This window comes from Taurulus bubalis, assembly GCF_910589615.1.
Source record: "Taurulus bubalis genome assembly, chromosome: 5".
Lineage (NCBI taxonomy): Eukaryota > Metazoa > Chordata > Actinopteri > Perciformes > Cottidae > Taurulus > Taurulus bubalis.
The window spans coordinates 26,370,463-26,390,662 of record NC_136593.1 but is presented as its reverse complement, the minus strand read 5'-3'; the positions used below and the strand labels follow the sequence as shown (position 1 = coordinate 26,390,662).

The 20,200-nt window shown below is 40.5% G+C and overlaps 1 protein-coding gene across 1 annotated transcript; it reads left to right on the top strand.

The window, feature by feature from the left end:
- Positions 1-759: 759 nt before the first annotated feature.
- Positions 760-2,322, top strand: LOC306736932 (protein FAM72A). The gene is made up of 4 exons (XM_079218622.1): positions 760-839; positions 1,064-1,141; positions 1,827-1,951; positions 2,045-2,322. The coding sequence occupies exons 1-4, from the start codon at positions 775-777 to the stop codon at positions 2,137-2,139; spliced, it is 363 nt and encodes a 120-aa protein (XP_079074748.1). The 5' UTR covers positions 760-774; the 3' UTR covers positions 2,140-2,322.
- Positions 2,323-20,200: the final 17,878 nt, after the last annotated feature.

Genomic DNA, 20,200 nt, shown 5'->3' with positions numbered 1-20,200 from the left:
CTATTTAGCAGACAGCCCACCTCCCCATGCACCAACTGAATCACGGCACCGCCTTACGTGATGATTGGTCAAACCAAATTTGAATGACACGCAAGCCAGCCAATCGACCTCCAGGGTTTTTGAACGTGGGCTTTTCAACGATAATTTCTAGCCAATTAAATTCCGACTTTGTAATGAAGGTGGCCAATGGCGTTGCTTACAATGGAGAGTATCCAATCAGAGTCAAGCATAGAGTCTTTTAAAGATATTTTCAGGAAGTAGTGTTAAATACCAGGAAGTTGTAAACAAAGCTGACAGCGGTTTAGTTAGCTGTTAACCACATCCGAATGGATGCTGAGCCAGTCGCGTAAAACAGGCTAGCTATTCGCCGATATCGCGTATCTATCAACAATACGGCTAACACGTTTATTCTCTATATAAATCCTTTCGTGGAAATAGATACAGCTCGTGTGTTTTTCCTATAAGCTGACGTTAGCCTTCCGTTGTGTCGTTAGGAAAGGCTAACGTTTGCACAAGGACATTAATCGTTAGCGTTAACGCTTGCGAAGTTAAGAGCAATTTGAGGTTTTATTATCCGGAATTGAACGGATAGTAAGTAACATCAGTCCACGAGCCTTGTTGTTCTGTTGTATTTGCTGTCTGGGAGCAGAAAGAGCCAGAGAGCACGTCCATTTTAGCAGGACAACAATGTCTACATCGAACGCTAATTTCAAAAACAAGTGTGTGACTCAGGTGAATTGCATATTTTGTGACAGTCTGCTCTGCACGAGGGGCATGAAAGCGGTTCTTCTTGCAGACACCGAGGTTGAGCTGTTTTCGACTGATATACCTCCCAATAGGTAAGTACTTAGCAATGCTGCGAGCCTTTGTTTATGTCTGTTGTTGCCAGTGTGACATGTACCTCAAACAACCCGCAGCTAGCTGACTTCTAACTGGTCATTTGGTGGGAATAGGGACACACAAACACACATATGCTGTGACTAACATGAAAATGTGAAATTAATGTGGGTTTTAACTCTTTTATTCCTATGTTTGTTTCTCATTACACGCACCATCCCCCAAGAACTGTTGACTTTGTGGCCAGCTGCTACTCGACTGAAAGCTGCAAATGCAAACTGAGAGACATCGCATGTCTCAAGTGGTATGTAAAGTCTTCCACAGCCTGCAGGCTTTGCTTTTGGAGGAGCAGAGTTAAAGTGCTTTGAGTGGTCGTAAAGACTACTCAAACAGTGATCAAGTAACTAGGTCTTCCTCATGTAGCTTTTCATAGTATGCACCTGTAGAGCTGCAGCTACTGATTGTTTTCATTGATGTTTAATAGACCAATTGATTATTCAGGAATAGTGTAAAATGTCCATTGAAATATAAGATAAAATCCAAAGATATTACATTGCCCATGATATATATATATATATATATATATATATATATATATATATATATATATATATATATATATATATAACTGAGAAATGCAGCAAATTGTCATATTTAAGAAGCTGAAACCAGATAATTGTTAATGTGTCTACTTTAAAAGTGTCTTAAAGAATGAATTATGAAAATAGTTGTCTATACATTTTCTGTGAAACAACTGCAGACTAATTGTTTAATAAAAATGACTTTCAGCCATTCTACATCTAAAGAAGAGTTTGGTGCCACAGTGAGGCTTTATGGAACCTCTTTTGTTTTCCCAGGCCTTTGTTGTTGTTGTACACAGGGCAAACAAACATCTGTTAGATAATAGATAGCCGCGATTTGCACTTTTGAAAAGTGCCACCAGAAAAATGCTGACACAAGTTTCTTCTTTATCTATCGCCCTCTCCCAGTGGTAATGTTGTGGGCTATCATGTTGTGGCCCCTTGTAAACCCTGCCTGCTCTCCTGTAACAATGGCCATTTCTGGATGTTCAACAGCGAGGCGGTCTCTACTCTCAACAGACTGGATGCGACAGGTCAGGCGGAGCCCCTCTGGATAACATTGGAATTCTTTGCCGTTTTGCTCTGTTGAATGTTTCATAAGCGGTCACCCTCCAATGTGTATACAGGTCTGAATCTGCTCCTGTGGGGAGATCTTCCTGAACTGGATGACAGTGAGAATGAAGAATCGGAAAGCCCATCAGAGGAGGAGTGTATTAGGTAGGCGTGGGAAGGGGACAATGTGAGATAACTGGAAAGCTACCATTTAAAGGTGGAGTAAGAAGAGTGTACAAACCATGCTTGAGATAAGAGCGAAAAGAGACTCTTCAAAGGATTTAATACGGAATCAAATGGGGCAGAAAAGTTCTGCTGTGCTGCTCTATATGGGTTGAAAATTGAAACCATGGCGCACATCTGGCCACACTCCAATCAGTGATGTCACAGCAGGTGTTTTGCCCTTGACAGCTGATGGAGAACACCTGCTGGATCATCACTGATTGGGGTGTGGCCAGAAACACAGCATGCTCCAAAGTTGTTGGCTCCGTGTAATTTTGTGTTGAATTACACTTGAACCTGTGACCATGCCTTTCTTCATCACTTTCTACTGTTAAAAGCACAGATGCACACTGTCACACACATTCTTTACTATTATTCTTTTCTTATTAAATTGCATGGGTCACAAAGAAACGTGGCTGACGTAGGCGGAAAATAACAAACAACCAAACCACTAAATCTAGTGTGTTCTACGTCTCATCATGTGGTCTTCATTGAGCTTATGTTTTGATCGACCTCATGAAAAGTTGGTGTGGCATGAGAAGTCAATGGAACTTCTCAACGGATGCTGTGCTTTTTCACGCTGTTTACGTTCAGTCCAATTTTCTGATAAGATAACCACAATTTGCCTACCTTTTATTTGTAATGGCAATTATGTTCTGTACACTGAATATGCTGTAATAAGCAAAATCTCCCTAAGAGTTATGTCTTCAAAGCTTATATTTTTCTCTGTGTGGCTGAGTGCTGACTGAACAACACAGTCTCGTACACATGTATGTACCCATGCAGCTAAACTGCCCTCTTAATTACATTTTGAGGGAAACCTAGCTTCTTCCAGTTGCAGTTTTGACCTGTGGTTAACAAAAACAAAGGTTTTAGGCCACAAAACTACTGGGTTAGGTTAAGCAAAAAACCTCATGGTTTGAATTAAAAAGAATATGAAATTTAAACAAAGCAAAAATAAAAGTACTTTTGTTATGTTTAGGCAACAAAAGTACTTATTCTTATTTGAGATGTATTTGGCAAACGTAATCCACAGCAAAGTATGTTTCATCAAAATGTTTGTCAAATTCTGTTGTGTTGTATGGGAACATCATTTATAGGGGATAGGGCTGGACTGAAAGTTGGAGTGCTTTTTAAAAATCCCATCTATTAGAGAAATAGCACAATGAGACATACATACATACATACATACATACTCTTTGCTTTTGAAGGACATATTTGATTTAGGTTACCTTACGATCTGACGTTCTACCAGAGATATGTTTTTATATGCTAATCCAGTGTTACACACTTGACAGCAGCAGTATGTGCTTGACACCCATATGAATATGACTGTAGCAGTATCTGATACTAATTTATGCACAGGGTGTGCTTCCACAAAGGCTTGGAGAAACAGAATTTTAAAGTTTTTAGTTTTTGTTAAGAGCTCATCTCAAGTAATGCGTTGCCAGTTTAATACCGATGATGATGATATAGGAAAGCTAGAATGGGAGCTAACAACGGTGCACTGCAAAACTGATTAACTTTTGATGTGGCTCATTAAGCAAAATTATGAAAACACAAGTTCTAAATGGATGCCCGTGTCCATGCTCTGTTTGTGTTGCTGTTCAGTTTCATGTAGCAGCGTAATTGTAGCAGCTGAAAAGAAGACTACTCCAAAGAATCATGAAACTTATCAAATATTGATTGATATTATACTTGCAGACGGGCTACCCTTCTAAAAAAGATAGTTGCGTAATTTGAGGCCAGCTTATTGAATAGCGTTTCACAATTTTAAGTCAGTGGAGCTGATCACGAAACTCACAAACCCTCGGTTTTCTATTGGTCTTACTGATGCTGTGATTGCTGACAATGAACCTTTGTTGACTTGAATTGGCCTCTGTTTATCGATGCTATAGCATTCAGACATAGGAAATATTTCACGTCCTTCACCTTTAAGTTATAACTGACCGTCTGCTGCACTTGCACACCGAATACTGTTAATATGGTAAACCGTTAGGACAGTTTATTAGCTAGGTATTTATTAAATCCACAAACCAAATACCTATAACCACATACTTCCTTTTTTGTTTACAAGCTTTGTTTACAAATGCATTGGTTTGTATTGTGCTGCAGTACTTATGTTTTTGTTCAGGTATTTAATATTTCATTTGTGATGTAGTGCTTTGTTTTGGATGTGTACAGTTTTACCTCAAGAAGGTACTTGCGAGCTTCCTCTGGCTAGGACAATTGTCATGATAATAAAAAATATATATATATATATTTAAGTGGCTGTTTCTGACGTGAATAACTTTGATTAACATGTCCTGCTGGAAAAAAATGTATATTTTGGAATTGCACTGAAACTGCATTGGTACGGTAGTTTGAAAAAAAATGAATTGTTGTTTTGTATGCTTGTTAAATTAATAAACTTCGTTTTTTTTCAAAATATCTTAAATACCTTGTCATTGTTTTAGGTCATCATTATTACACTGATACACAAAAGAGCCTGTTGTCATTAAGAGAAAAACCTTCTGTTGTGAAGTAATATATTGAACTTGACACATGACCCTGAGTTCTTTCTAACTTACTAAAAGTCTGAATTAATTTATCAAAGTCAAGTTGGTTTTATTTCTAGCCACGAGTTACAAACAGGTCACCCACCATCCTTAGATTGAATGAGATAAGACAAGTCTCATTATGATGGCTTGGGTTATTTTCAGTCATGCACTTTTATGCACATTTATAATATTCATCGAGCTCTCCTGCATTTATACACATCTTATACGATGCTTTTGTTCTGTAAAGAGGTTGATAATGTAAGGGCAGAATAGCTGTGGGTATATTGAATTCATTAGTCCAAGAAATACAAATTCTTCAACCATAAAAACATTTAGTCAGGCGTGAGGGGGGAGGGAAAAAAGATCTGTTTTTTTTTTTCTTCAGATTTCTTGTTCTGTGCGTTATGAGGTTCATGTGCCCCAACAAAATCTAGTCCTGTTTTTCCCCAGAAGGATCCAACTGAAGTCTGGTAATTTGTTTTTGCATGCCTGCTATTCAAGAATGCTCTGCTGCTGTTGGGACATGTACAGGGCAATTTAGCTAGTGATGGCGAGACAAATCTTAAAACAAATAGTTGTGGTTTGCCCTGTTTTCACAAGTAATTGTAGCATCTGCTCCACTTACAAACAACCTACCGACAACATCAGCTTTATGTTTGTGTTTTATCTGACACCAACTCATGAGCTATAAAGCCCCTCTGTTTTCAGTGCAACTCAATAACTTCCTCAACGCTTCCCTAAAGAGATCCAAAGGTCAGAGCCAGGAAAACTGTGATCTTTCACTTCAAGTCACACTCTTCTTCAACATGGGTTCCCTCTAAAAAAGGAACCAGATTCCTGGAACCCAGAGGAGAAACACAAAAGATATGTTTGCAAGACATTGAATAGAGTGTAGCAGGGTGTTGCTGAATTAAAAGGTGAGCATGGCACTCAGAGCATGGTTGCCTTCTTGAATCCAAAGTGCCACCTCACGGCCCCAGTGACAGCCAAGCTGGTTAATCAGGCCGAATGAGCAACATGCTAATACAAGTCTGACGCATCACGCTCTATCAGATCACAAACACACAAACTGCTGCTTGCAATGCATAGACATGATGCAGCCTGTGATAATAAGATCCTTTAGACTCGTGTCTTCAGCCAGAAGGATGTGAATGACTGTTATTTCACAGTATGAATCACAGGGTGAACCTGTTTTCTTCACCTGTTCTGTTTTTTTAAGGCTGAGTATTGCCTGATTGCATTTTCCATGATTAAAACAATGGCTTTAATGAATTACGCTGGTAGTCACGCAGATCAGCTTTAAGCTGAGCCGGAAACCAGGCGGACAGGTATGGAGCAGCTGCTGTGTGTAAATGGCAGACAGGTGTGTGGGACGTATAGCAGCTACAAGCTGGCAGGTGTGCAACTGTTTTACACAAGCAGCTGCCAGGTGAGTAGACACAGAATGAGTATAAGATGCAGGTTTCTACGCAGCATTATTCTTTAAAATGGCAGAATGGACTCATTATCTTCTTAAGCAAACATGGAAATTGACCTTTTTCCCCCGGCTGAGTTGTGACTTGTCAGGAAGCCCAGGTGCAACCAATAATGCTAATGACAGCCCTGTTTCATTTAAATGTCCTTGTTAGCCATGGCATTGAGCCAGCATGGAATTCAATTAATGTTATTTATTGCACCTGGGCTTTTTCTGTTGAGAAAAAAAGCCTCTAAAACACTCAAGGAGTCAGTGCCTCAGGAATAAGTAAAACAAAGAGAGCATATTGCTTGATGAAAAAAAAAACTAAAACTTGATTAAATGAACATAATTCAAGATCTTTCCACAAAGGGAAAATAACCAATTTTGTCCGGTCCTTGCAAATAATAAACCCTTCACTTCTGGGGAGACTGAGTTACAACAAAATGACCAAGATGATGTGAAATGGATCCGTTTCAACCAAATGAAAGTCACAAGTAAAGACAAACATTTAAATGACTTTAGTTTCATTCAAACATTCTTCAAGGCTCTGCACATCTGTCACAGGTGTTTTCAATACTGGCTGATTAGACCCCCCCCTCAGATTGAAGTTGGAAAGCTAAAGATGTGATTTGACCTGCAGGTGAAACACAACTAACAGGAGAGTGAGGAAGACGGCAAACAATGAACATGAACACAGTCCTGAGAATCATGGCAAAAATAAGGGAAATTATCTAGTAAACTTAAACTACAGTAACTGGAGAAACTGGTTAATTTCAAACTCAGACCTACAGTAAACCCCTCTGATGCTTTGGTGGAAAGTCTCATAGACAACACTCTGGCGCACTCTGTTGGACAAGAGGTGTAATGATATTATTAATACATCGATCTATGTATTATATTTAAAACACGAGTATATTGAGAAACTGCTGTTCTTCCTTCTCATTACATTACATCGACACTTCTGTTCCTCATTATTTTGTTTTTTAATTAACACTTGTTAAATATATTTGGGTAAATGTATGATCCATTAATCAAAGGAGAACCTTGTAAACACAGCTGGTTTTAAATGCCACACATTTAGTTTGTACAGGTTCCCGTCACTATGGGGATCTGTAAGGATGCTTGTAATCCAGGGCACAGTGAAACTCTGGTTGTCATAGTTACACAAGTCCAACCATCTTGGTCCTGCTCAAGATGCTCAAGAGTTTAGGAAGGACATGCCATTAATAAAACTAATGCTGATGAATATAGAACTAAACACAAGTAAACTACAGGAAACCATAGCTGTCCCTCAGGCAAAAATAAGCATGTAAAAGAATGATGAGATTATATCAAATAGAATTATGAAATGATTTAGCTATGACGTATAGCAAAAATGCAGCTGCTGTCAAATGTTGATTTCGAAAATAAACCTTTAAAATCTACTTGATTTATTAGTTATGATACTTCAGTCAAGTTATGAGTGATGTTGATTAAATAAGCACTGCTGACGCTTCAACAACCGAAAGTCAGAATGAAATATAATAGCATTTAATGAGCAATATTACAATTCTCATATAAATAAATTACACATTTATGTGAGAATGCATATTTTCTTCATAGATAAAACATTTTTAAAATCCTTTTGCATGTCTTCCAGTTGATCACAATTGAAAATGTGTGTCTGTTTTCCTGCAGTTTTTACAACATTATACAATCAAGTAAACCTATTATATAGGTTATATATTATAACAGAAAACATTAATAGCCGATATTTTGTTTAGTTGTTGTCTGGTGTTAACAAAGACATGAATGCATTTTTTGTCTAAATTTGTACAAGGGATTGCACTTTTAAGTGTCATTAAGCAAATTCAGAAATGTTCTGGTGTGGTTATTGTATTGCATGATGAAAACAGCTGGTTTACCTTGAACAATGTTACTTACTTTGTTTTCTTAATTCTTTCTTTGAGGTCAGGGACAGTGCACAGCCAACATCACCTTGCCGTTGACACTAGATGGTGCAGCTGTACCATTAATGGAGACGACAGAGAGACGGTCTGGAGAGAGCAGCAGCAGATACAACCTCAGTGTCAAAGAAACATACCCGAATAAAGACAGCTAATTTACCCTGAAAGAAATGTATATTTATAATTTCCACGTGACTATTCTTTCTCTATAATAACAGCCCTAAAGGACACATTTATTTCTTATTAGGGACTAAAATGTAACATCAATAAAATATGGATATTGATGAAGACCAGTTGTGTGGTCTGTACATTTCTTATTAAAATATTTCCTTCAGCACAAAAAAAAAAACATCTCATTCCAGCTAATCTTATAAAGAGACTAGTCATTTCAAGAAGATTGAACTACTTTGCTTTTTACATAAATAATTTTGCATTTAAATACTCCAAGTAGATGTCATTATTATACTTGCTCGGACAGATGAAGTGGATTGCCATCAAATTAGCGGTCACCTTGATCATCAGAGGGAACAGAATATCTTATAAGAAATATAAGGAGGTTCATAAAAGACTCTGCAGTCTGTCGTGGTCATCTCCTGATAATAGACCTAAAAGGCTAGGCTAATGTCCAACTTTGCCTGATTATGCATATTAATGACACCTCAAGAATTCATCACAAAAACCTTTTTTCAGTGGGTGACGAGGGCAAATGGTAATAAATGGATGAATTTATTCACTTTGGGAATAATCCCTTTAATCAAGTGAGGAAACTTTCATGAGACTGCTGGCCACACTGCACGCATTCTTAAATAATTCTACTAAATCTATCTAAAATGTAATATGATCGCTTAACCACAAAAAAACAACATATCCTCTAGGAGCTAATGAGCCCAAGATCTTAAGAACATTAGCTTTATTATTAAGGGATAATAAAAACAATTGCTTTTCCATGCATAGTCTGGGGAAACAGATCTGCAGGTGCCATACGCATCAGTGCAGGTTTTCAACAACTGGGCTGCCTACTGGCCCAGAAATATACTCTGAGGCAAACTGCACTGGGCTTTTGTTGAAGTGCTCGAGATAACACAAAGAAAAACTTCAAACAGGCTTTTTATTGTGTTCTATTCTTCTGGGCAAGCTGATTACAGTTAAGGATAAAAGTTGTTCCCATATAGTAAACTAATGTGGAGAATCAGAGAGCGCTAATTAAGTCATGGGGGATCAGAGCCGGTCGGCATGGATGTGTTCCCCAACGCCCATACCATGGGGGTTTAGTGGGAACTTTATAGCCCAACAGCAGCAGCATCAAACGTGTTTATTGTCAGCTGAATGTCCGGTTGAGGCATGAACTGCTGGATCTGCAAAGCCACCTGGGAAAAAAAAAGCAAAAGCTGCAGCTTCTTAGCCTGAGTACTGATAGGCTTGACTATTCTTCTATTTTCTTCCCTCCATCTCACTGCCCATAGCAGAGCTTAGGAAGTTGCTTCAAGTGCCATCTTTGTATGAAGCAAACACAGCCACCGGCTCTGTATCAAAGCAGAAAGTGTCTTGTTTTTTTACAAATGTAAGCACGTTAACATGATGAAAGAGAACATCTGCTATATTTTAACCTTTCATTTAACCTTATTTAACCATGAAAACTGAATCAGAATTCCATTGATTTAGCTTTTATTTTTCTTGGTGCAATGAGAATTAAACAGGAGCTTTACACTTGTAATATCAACTGTAAAATCTGACAAATTGTGGAACTATGAACCTGTCTTTCAGGTCAGTGTATTTTAAAATACAAACCAATGGTAATTTAATAGAACTGATATTAGCTATGCTTAGGAGAAGAAGTTTCATATTTCATTACCAAAGCTCTGAATAGCTCCTGCTGAAGCATCATCACTTGTGTCAGCTCTAGGAACTCCGTAGACACGAAGAGACTGAACATTTTTATTTGTAAGTAATCGTGTATGTGTGTGAGATTTAAGGGTGCTGTATGCGACTGTGTATGCGGGTATGTGATCTTCTGATCATGTCTTTGCATTAGTACATCTTAAAGGAATATGCATGATGTCATGTCACTGACGACAGTCAATGATCAGACTCACTCATACACACACACACACACACACACACACACACACACACACACACACACACACACACCGCACACACACCGCACACACACACATTGAGTGTTTGGCCTCTCTTTCCTTTTCTTTTGATGGTGTTGGTTTTGTTATTTGTCCTTGTGTTAGACTTTATGTGCTTTTATATTTCTTAAATGTATCATTCTTAGACATTTCCTCTATATTGCTAAACTCTAAAGTCTGCCTGCCTTATCTCCAGCCCTGCACAGTTTGTACATCTGTTAACTAATACGGCGTTCTGTGAAAGCGTCACCTGTCAGCCCGAACGACATCAGCTCCTGCATGAACAATGAATATTTAAACATACACACATGTAATGCTGGTATCTTTCTTTCGACCCTGTTTATTTTATTTTATTCCCAAGTGTTTGTTTTATTAATGAGACTTATTCAAGACGTATTCTTTGTGCATCCTAAATCAAATTATGTATGAATGAGCAGCTTCTGGAGCAGAAAGAAGTCAGCTGGGAGATTAATCACAGCAGTTTAAACAAAACGTTGCTGTGTTTTTTATGAGTGTAGCGATGTCTAAGATTTAGATGTGCTCATTTGTTGTGGGGTGCACACTCGCAGACACATGCTTTTCTTAACCCCTTTTCTCATTATTGGGAGGGCCTGTCCTACTGCCTGTAGCCACCTGCAAATTACAATTTAGTACTCCAAGAGTTAAGGCTGTGTTCTTTCAGCCCATTGTGTGTGTGTGTGTGTTTGTGTGTTTGTAAGTGTGTGTGTGTGTGTGTGTGTGTGTGTGTGTGTGTCGGGGGAGGGGTAGAGAGAGTCTGGTAGAAAACCTTTAATCCGGGTGCTGTCAGGCCCAAACCCGGCTTGACGTCCCATTGATGTGGAACAGAACAAAACACAGGGCCCCTTGCTAAGCTCCCACTGGCTCACACACACTTGCACGCACGTACACACATACACACACACACACACACACACACACACACACACACACACACACACACACACACACACACACACACACACACTGGGCCCCTCTCTAAAGCCCCTTGCCTGGGCCCCTGCCCCCTAACTGGGAAGGGCATTCCTCAGCCTATGCACACGTGTGTGCATACGAAAACTCACTCGCACACACACACACACACACACACACACACACACACACACACACACACACACACACACACACACACACACACACACACACTGAACTAAAAGAACACAATGTTAACTCTTTAAGTGCTGTAATGTAATTTGCAGGTGGTAAGAGTGTGAAGGTCTGCCTCTCTCTTATATAGGGTATGAATCCATTCATTTCCATATATAAACCTGGGTGTGTATGTGCGAGTGTACCCCACACACATGTTCATCATACGAGCCAGATGCTTTAGTGTGAGTTGGCAGTAACAAAAGTGTGTATCCTTGGTGACAAGCAGTTGTATTGTCCTGCTGTTTGGACAGCTCTCAGCTTGCAGCATCCCTGTTTACTATTGGCTTAAAGAAAAAGAAACAGAAAGAAGGAGACAGAAAGCAGAGAGGGGGAGAAGCGAGCAGCATGGCTGAGAGGATACAAATGGCGACTGATATTAGTATAACCATATGTTTTAGCTAATGGTCTTGAACTGTTTGAGATGGTAACTGTATGTGGCTGTTGTTCTTTTGGTGGCCAGCAGGTGGGGGGTGTGGGCAGCAGTCAATTACGGAGCAGCTCCAACTTTCAACTAGTCGGCCATGAGCTTAAAGCATTTCGGTTCATCAGTTCATTGTCAGTCTGCCCTTAGCGGTGGTCCTGAGCGGTGGTCCTGAGTGGTTCCGTTTTAAGTTTGAGGTGGCTGCTGCGGGTTATCACTTAAGGGCCCAACACTTAAAATAGCTCAGAGGACATAAGGGAGCCAAACACCTACTGTATGGAAACCATTCCCACCTGTGACCATACAGACCCACTCACACCTACGTGGTCAGCCCATTTCCCTCTTCACCTCCGCCAGAACTAAACTCACCCCTCGGTTTCCGTTGTTAAATCACAGAAATCTTTATTTCCCGACGCAGGAATTCTGCCGCTTCCGTTTTGTCATGTCAAAACTCTGAGTTAGCCGTTTTGTTTGGGCCGGGCCGCGGCCCAGAGAGGCCTGAGCGAGTCCCAACCCAAATGTTTTTATTGACGGGCGAAAGCAGTCGGGCCGACAGCACCGATTGGCTGTAATTGGTCGGCAAGTCAGTGGTGTGTTTGAACTATGTAAAGTGGCAGCCTTTAAAAGCGCACACACACACACACACACACACACACACACACACACACACACACACACACACACACACACACACACGCACACACACACATACGCCCACCCCTGTTTCTCCCCTCCCGCCGCTTTAAGAGAAGCCAGATGGGCCACGGGGAAGCAATCACCCCTCTATTTGTCTTGGTGCTGATCAGGTTAGTGAAGTGTTCTCAACCCTGGCCAGGAGTCTACACACTGCTGCCTGTTGTCCTGCAGCTCACTGCACTGTACGGCTCCAGCCAACTGGCCTAGTCTGGCTGCTTTGGGACTGTCTTAACAGCAGTACAGTGAATGCACTATCACCAATAAAGGGGCAATGAGATAATGATTGCTGTCTGTTGCTGTCTCATAGTGGATGTTTGATGTGGGTCCCAGTTGAACACCAGATTTCTACCTACTGCACAGCTAAGTAGCTGACTGGGCTAATGTATAACTATGAGGGTCAGCATGGAAAGCTGGTAGCTAACATCTTTCATCTGTTGATATGGACACCGCCATTTAGGGCTGGGTCAATGGATGGGAGGTGTAGAGGCAGCAGTGTCTGTTTGTGTGTGTGTGTGTGTGTGTGTGTGTATGTGTGTGTGTGTGTGTGTGTGTGTGTGTGTGTGTGTGTGTGTGTGTGTGTGTGTGTGTGTGTGTGTGTGTGTGTGTGTGTGTGTGTGTGTGTGAAGAACATTCCTGCCGTTGAACACACAGATGGTTTGGTTTAGAGCAATGAAATGAGCACCAGACACAGAGCAGTGACAGTGAACGAAAGCCTCAATGATGCACACACACACACACACACACACACACACACACACGCACACACGTGTGTGTAGCCCCGACTGCACAAGTTAATGGAGTGACGGAATCCAGAAGGAATTTACTCAAGGACTCAGGGAGTGAACTATTAGGTAGCCTCTAAACTGCCCTGCAGACTCCAACAGCACTGCTCAGTTTCCTCACTTTGTGATGCACCCACAGCTTCATAACAAGGGCAAGACATATACAAGGATTTACACAAAAATAAGCTCTGTCCATAGAAATCGAAGGACAGGATGTGAGAGAGCATTGTGAAAAAGATGGTCAGTGAGGAAGACACAGAAGCCAAAAAGACAGTTGAGCAAGTTGCACTGGGCAGAGCAGGACCGTCAGGGAAGACTCTCCTTGGCAGGGAAACCTGATCCCTCCCAGTCTGGCTCAGCCCCTGATTGGATGGCCCTCCCATGAACCCTGACCCTTGACTTTGTCTGGGGCTTGTGACCTTGAGTGAAGTACAGGCAGAGTGTTGCGTCTCCTCCCAGATTCTCATCTGTGTTCTTCCTCCGCTCTCTCTCCCCTGGCTTTTCCTCTCTGGCCATTCGTCTCCAGCGAGAGCGGGTCGGTGGGGAGGAGATGGAGAGCAGAAATGTCAGCGAGACATTAAACAGAGTGCGTCTGTGTGTGCTCTCAAAGTCCAACCTGTCTGATTTCCCTCTCCTCCATCCTTCCCCCCTTCTTCCTCCTCCTCACATCTCCTCTATATACGCTTCTCCGCAGAGCAATAAATTCATCCCCTCATCTCCAAATCTCCAAATCTCTTTGTCTTTTTTGCTCCATCAACAGTCTTATCACTTTTTTTCTGCAGATCATTTCTGCCTCCCTTTGCACTCATATGGTTTATTAAACCCTGTGTCAAGGCCAGGGCCACCAGTAATTCAAATAAAACGGTTGTGTTTGGCAAAACACTGGGGCTTATATGGGAAATACCAGCCATAGAAGAAGTTGCATAGTGATGTAGCCTTGAATGGATTTATCGGTCGGCATATATAAGATATGAAAATATGTAAGCCTTCTAATAATCATTACAAATAATTCTGGGTGAATAAATAAAGCAGTTGATAAGGAAAGCTGACCTCTAAATGAGGAAATGTGCATGTTCACTTTCTTGTCAGTATCAATACCACTCGCATGCCTCAAAAAAAAACAAATCGGCCGACTGTTACGTCTAAAGCGCGTTAACATTTGAAATGGTACATTGTGGTTCTGTGGGCTGAACAGTAACCTCTTGGAGTCTGTTGCACCGTGAGGTTGTGAGCCAACCAGCGGAGTTTCCAGGTAGTTGCTGTTTCCCCCTGTTTCCAGTCTTTATGCTTCATCAAGGTGCAGATATGAGACCGGTAATGATCTTTGATCCAACAATAAACACCAACCTATTTTTAGGCCCTTTCCTCGAAAATTGCATACCCAAACTAAAAAGGGTGTATCTCTGCAACCACGAGGGCTATTTTAATAATGTGGGTGTTGTCATAAAAGGTACACATGTGAGATTTTGTTCAGATGTGTAAATATGTCTATATGTTACTGGTTAAGAGTAAATGAAGATGAAACACAGAAAACAATTTAAAGGTTTCAGGTCCGCCTAGAAAAAAAAGCACTTTCCGGATGATTATTTCTTTGAAATGATGCAGCTGTAAGGTCCAACTCTAACCCAAATCATAGCTCAATATGTGAACATTCTCTCTGCAAAGGTTGACTTTGATAAAGTGAAGCAGAACAAAGTTACAGAGAGTCTCCAAAATGTGGGGCACATTTGCAACCATCTATGACATTTAAATTATTTTATATACCAAACCATATATTTCACTTGTATTGTATTACTTATGGTGTTCAATACATCCAAATCCAGAAGTTTTGGGCTTTTTTTCATCAAACAAGCTATGATTTACAGTTTTATATATTACAATCGCTCAATCCCCCGCGTGTTACCCTTTTAATTTGGTTTCAGACAGGATTGATCCAAAAGTACATCCATATCCACAGGGATATGTATTGCAATCCCCTTTAACAAATCTGACAATAAACATTATTTTTTTTCTGCTGCCGTAGATTCAGAGGCAACAAAAACTCCTTTTCAGTTTCATCATTTCTACTGGACGACATTTCTGGAGCATGTGTGTTTCGCGTCATGCATTGGTATCAGGCTTGTATCTGCAGGAAAAAGCATCCTCTCCTCTCACACCTGTGGACACGCATGCATACATGTAATGTTGGCAGATGCACACGGATGTCTCTTAGTGCTGTCCCAGAACGTGGAGGAAGAACTCAGCCGAGTGGTGTTTATTTTATTAGATGTTTATTTCGCTCTGTAAAACATGCCACTCAGGGACCTTGTGGAGCAACGTACTCAAACTCCTTTCTCTCTCTCCTCTCTCAGTGTAAACAGTGTGTATATTGGGAGCGTTTCCTTTACTTGTCTGTGTAGAAGTGTAATCCATCCAGTCAGACATTGTAAACAACATCTCTACATGTTTATAAATACTGCCCAACCACTCTAATGAATTTATGGTAATGCCTTGTTCTACTGCTTCTGCTGTGTACATGAGAGTGTGTGTCTGTGAACGCGTGTGTGTGTGTAAGGTGTGAGCGTGCATGTATAACTACAGAGTACTGCACACATTTTACTGGATTCTGATGTTTTTGAAGGCTTTTTAAAACAAAAAAAGGCATTTCCCGCTATCTAAAGCCTGGTTAAAAGCTTAAAACCTGTGACAGCAGCAAGCAGCGAGTGAGTGATATGAACCAACGTGCCGCAGTACGAAGTCCATTAGCAAGCCAACTGTGTTTTATTCTATTCAACTCATCACAGCAAGATCCAATCTCTTCATAATGAAGTTACACTTTGTAGGAGTTTGTGCCATCGATTTTGACTTTGATGATGTTTTAAACACACGGCAGTGACAGCTGCTGCCAGTGGAAATGTATGCACATTATTAGACTCGCCATTAACTTGTTGGCAGTTCTTTTTTCACCACATTTCCTTGTTTGTGAGAAAAAAGAGACATCATTTCCAGACAATACGTTGAAGGGCTAACCAAAGTATCACTCATTGGATATGTGTTGCTGACTGGCCTGCTATTTATTTGCCTATTTCACAATGTGAATCTGTCTGTTGTGTTACGTTTTGATATGCAATTGATGTGTCCCATCTTAAACTAGCGTTTTTGTCCGATGTTTTGATGTTAACGGTTTGGACATATTTTAGCTTTGACGTCTCCGAGTAGTGGGTCCTCCAATTTTGACCAAGATTGTCTGATTATACAAAAAAACTTCTTCTCGACCCACACTTAATTCTGGGGGAGGCTAGCCGATGGGAGAATACCATGTTGGGACGGACGCAGGCTGTGAGAGAGATTGGGCAGCAGGATGAGATTATGGGGTGTGAAGAAAATCCTTCTGCCAGTCAGGTATAGTTTCTCATACATGTCTTTTTGCTCACCTATCTGCGTGCCATACGCTGCTGGGTACATGTCTTTGTCGGTTCATACTGACACACTCAGTGTATGAAATACTGGGGGTCTGAGGCCCTTTGATTGACATTTGAGACTCCCTCAGAGCCTCAATTGCGCAATTTCGGGAGTCTCTAAAATCACAAGACAATTATTTGTCACTTGCAATTGTCACTAAAATGTATTTTAAACCGTACCAATGTCCAGCAGTTTTCATTATTCAAACTGGCAAACATGTATTCACAAATATGAATAGTGAGTACGAGAGACCATTTTCTGCTGTCAATCACACAGCCGGCCAAGTTGCACGAAGCGAGCCTGTCTTCACCTCTTCTTGTGGACCTAAACGGACCCCCTTTGGACAAATCACACCAGTGACTTTCATGAGGAACTGGGTCAAAGCAGGACATTGCCTCTCCCCTTCTCGGAAAACAAAACGCCGTCTACAGAAAGCTGAGCCGAGGTCTGTATGTTTCAGCATGTGCATGTGTGTTCGGTTAGCGAGAGAGAGGCGAGTGTTCGATTGCCACCGTGTATTTTGTACACTGGTCACATTCTAGAGAGCAGCACAGACAGGAAAGACCCAAATAATAACTTTACAAAATAAATACATATATTTTTGATTAATAATAATTAGGCACAAGCCAACGGTCCAAATAGCAGGTAAAAAACATGTGGCGACAAACTCACAAAGAACAAAGGAACTGAGGTGGTATAAATGGTGACTAACTAACACGGGAAGTAAGAACAGGTGAGCAGGTGGCGCAAGGAGTTCAGGACTCATGGGGGACAGGTGAAACCAGCGGCGGGCCGTCAGGGCCTGCTAAGCCTCCTATGCTGGCCTAAACAGCACAGAATTTTTTTTAGAATGTAATTGTCAGAAACTGGAAGTCAAACCAAACATGTCATACAAGGAGTGAACTTTAAAATAAACATGGAAAAAAACTATATCAAGAACCCTGGGATTATGGCAACATAGGAATGATTTGAATGACTATCTCTCTCAAGTCATGCAGGCCTCCACCCAATGAAACATTCATGCCTGGCCTATGTACCAAGAAAGTGGAGTGAGGTTGTCCACATGCTCGCTCTGCTGTGATTGGAGCATTGAGGAGAAAGGGCCAGGGTCCATTGGTCATCCTTTCTAATTTACACAATCTAACCCCAATATAGTGCTGCAGGAACGAGTCCTAAACCTGGAATGTTTGCACTTCCAGGTTCTCTCATCTGGAAGTCAATGTGTTTTCTGAATGGATTTTTGGTTTGGTGCGTGAAATAGGTTAGGTCCATGGTTAACACAAGCGTAAGAGATTTCAACATGTTCAACATAAAATACATCAGTAAATAACCCACTTGTGAATTTTGAAGTTTTTACATGTCTTAAGAAAGGTGGTTGCTAACAAGTGGCTAAATGACATACATTATGTCTATTGTCTTGTTTCACCCCCAAAGTCAATTTATTGCCAATGGTAAAATAAAAAATTATAGACTGATGATTTCCTTTGGGCACCCAATGGCCTTATCTGCGTTCGTAAATCCAATCTGATGCTCTACATTAAATGAGAGAACTGTTGTTAGAAGAAACAGAGCGTTCTCTTTTTATATAAATCAACCAACCGGTACGTTATGTTAAAATGATTGAAACATCGTATCATATCCATCATACACTTTTCCAAGTTATGGTGCAAAAAAGCACATCTTGCAAGAGCTATGTCACCAGTGAGGATGACAATGATTAACAATTAACAATATGCCTCTGAATATAAGTTTGAAAACGTAGTCTTTTGCTAACATTATGCCGCGTTCACACCAAAAAGGTTGCGAATTTTCGCAACACTTTTTCGCCTGACTGTAGTCGCTCAACTTTATGTGGTTAATTCGCTTTTTCGCAGCAAAAAGGGGGCGTGGCTTATCTCCGTGGCTTTACTCCGTGAAAACAGTTACTATTTCCCTTAGCTAGACGTTTTATTAAGTACTATGGCAAACAATTAACTCTCACACATTCACTGTGATTAGGCCTCTGCAGCATTGAGAATGCGGCACAATGAATAACCGAACCGGACATTTCAACAGCGTTCCGAATTTCTGAACGGTTCAGTTTGTGCCAGAGTGCCCTCCGGCACTTGGAGTGAGTATCAACGAACGCACTCATAGCTTCCTCAAGGAGTGAAACAGCGCACCTCTGGTTGGTCATGGTTGATAAATGTCAGGCCAATGTCCAAATGTCAGACATAATACTGCAACTTTCTAGACTTTCTTGAAAGTAGTGAAGTAACAAACCGTCAAACGCGATCACTGTTGTGACAATGTTGGAAGAGATATAGTCCCGGGAAAAGAAACTGAGGGGAACTGTGAAGTGGCCTTAAACAAACAGTATACGTTAAAAATGTCCTTACTGTAAAACAATCGGAAACATTAACTTATGTTCCAGTGTCAAAACACGTTAAATATGCATTGGGACATTATCGATACTTCATCTCAATGAAAGACAGGACGACGTCAAGTAACGTGAATCAAAGGAAAGACGCCGCCTCTGCCTGTCTGCTTTTTAAATGCCTCTTCGTGGCTTTGAATACGTATTTAACTCCGTAGGAAACACCTGAGGTCATATTATGTAGCATATTGTTTGCCGTGACATTGGCACACAGACGGAGGCGGAGCCTGCAGGCCTGTGAATACTTCTGCATGTATTGTTTGTTGAGTCACAGAAACGGCCGCTGTTTCTTCTGAGCATCTCTTCTTTCTTGCTTGTCATTAAGCTGGCTGTATATTTCAACAGTGAGCTTAAAGTAATCCTGTTGTAGGCTTTATAAGCTGATTTGTCCCATGTGATCCATACTGATCAGAGTGTGTAAGTCATTATTTGATGGATGCAATTGATATATACCTGAAGGGCCGATATTGTTTTTACTTTTCGGTCTTTTACATTTTAAGTACTGATTAATTCCTGTGCCTCTTTTACTGTTTTATGGTAATATATATTTTTTAAATATTTTGTATTCCTGTGAAGCGCTTTGTGCTCTTGTTTAATGAAAGCTGCCATTTAAAATAACCTTTACGTCTTAAATTATGGTGAAGAGAAAAACAACATTGTTCACACATGTAACACCCCTGTAACACACACTTTTACTTTGTTTATGTATCTATGTATGTATCTGTTCTATTGTATCACATTTAATTCTATAAAAACAAAAAAAAGCCTCCTGTGGACAGGTGATGGAAATTAGCATTTCACTATATACACTTAACAGTGCATCTATTTTTGTGTGTATAGATGTATGCTATGAATTCTAATAACTGTGATGTCCACATCAAATACATAAAAGTCAAGTCAAACTACAGGCTCCAAAATGACCAGAAAGTTGAACCAACAGCTAATGGTATCAGTTTAAACAAAAACTGAAGGTTATAGTGTGAAGGCTGGATTTATTTTGACATT

Excerpts from the sequence above, each read along its gene's own strand:
- LOC306736932 (XM_079218622.1), top strand. The coding sequence starts at position 775 with ATGAAAGCGGTTCTTCTTGCAGACACCGAGGTTGAGCTGTTTTCGACT. Across the intron at positions 840-1,063 it reads ACTGATATACCTCCCAATAG|AACTGTTGACTTTGTGGCCA; the intron begins GTAAGTACTTAG and ends CCATCCCCCAAG. Across the intron at positions 1,952-2,044 it reads CAACAGACTGGATGCGACAG|GTCTGAATCTGCTCCTGTGG; the intron begins GTCAGGCGGAGC and ends ATGTGTATACAG.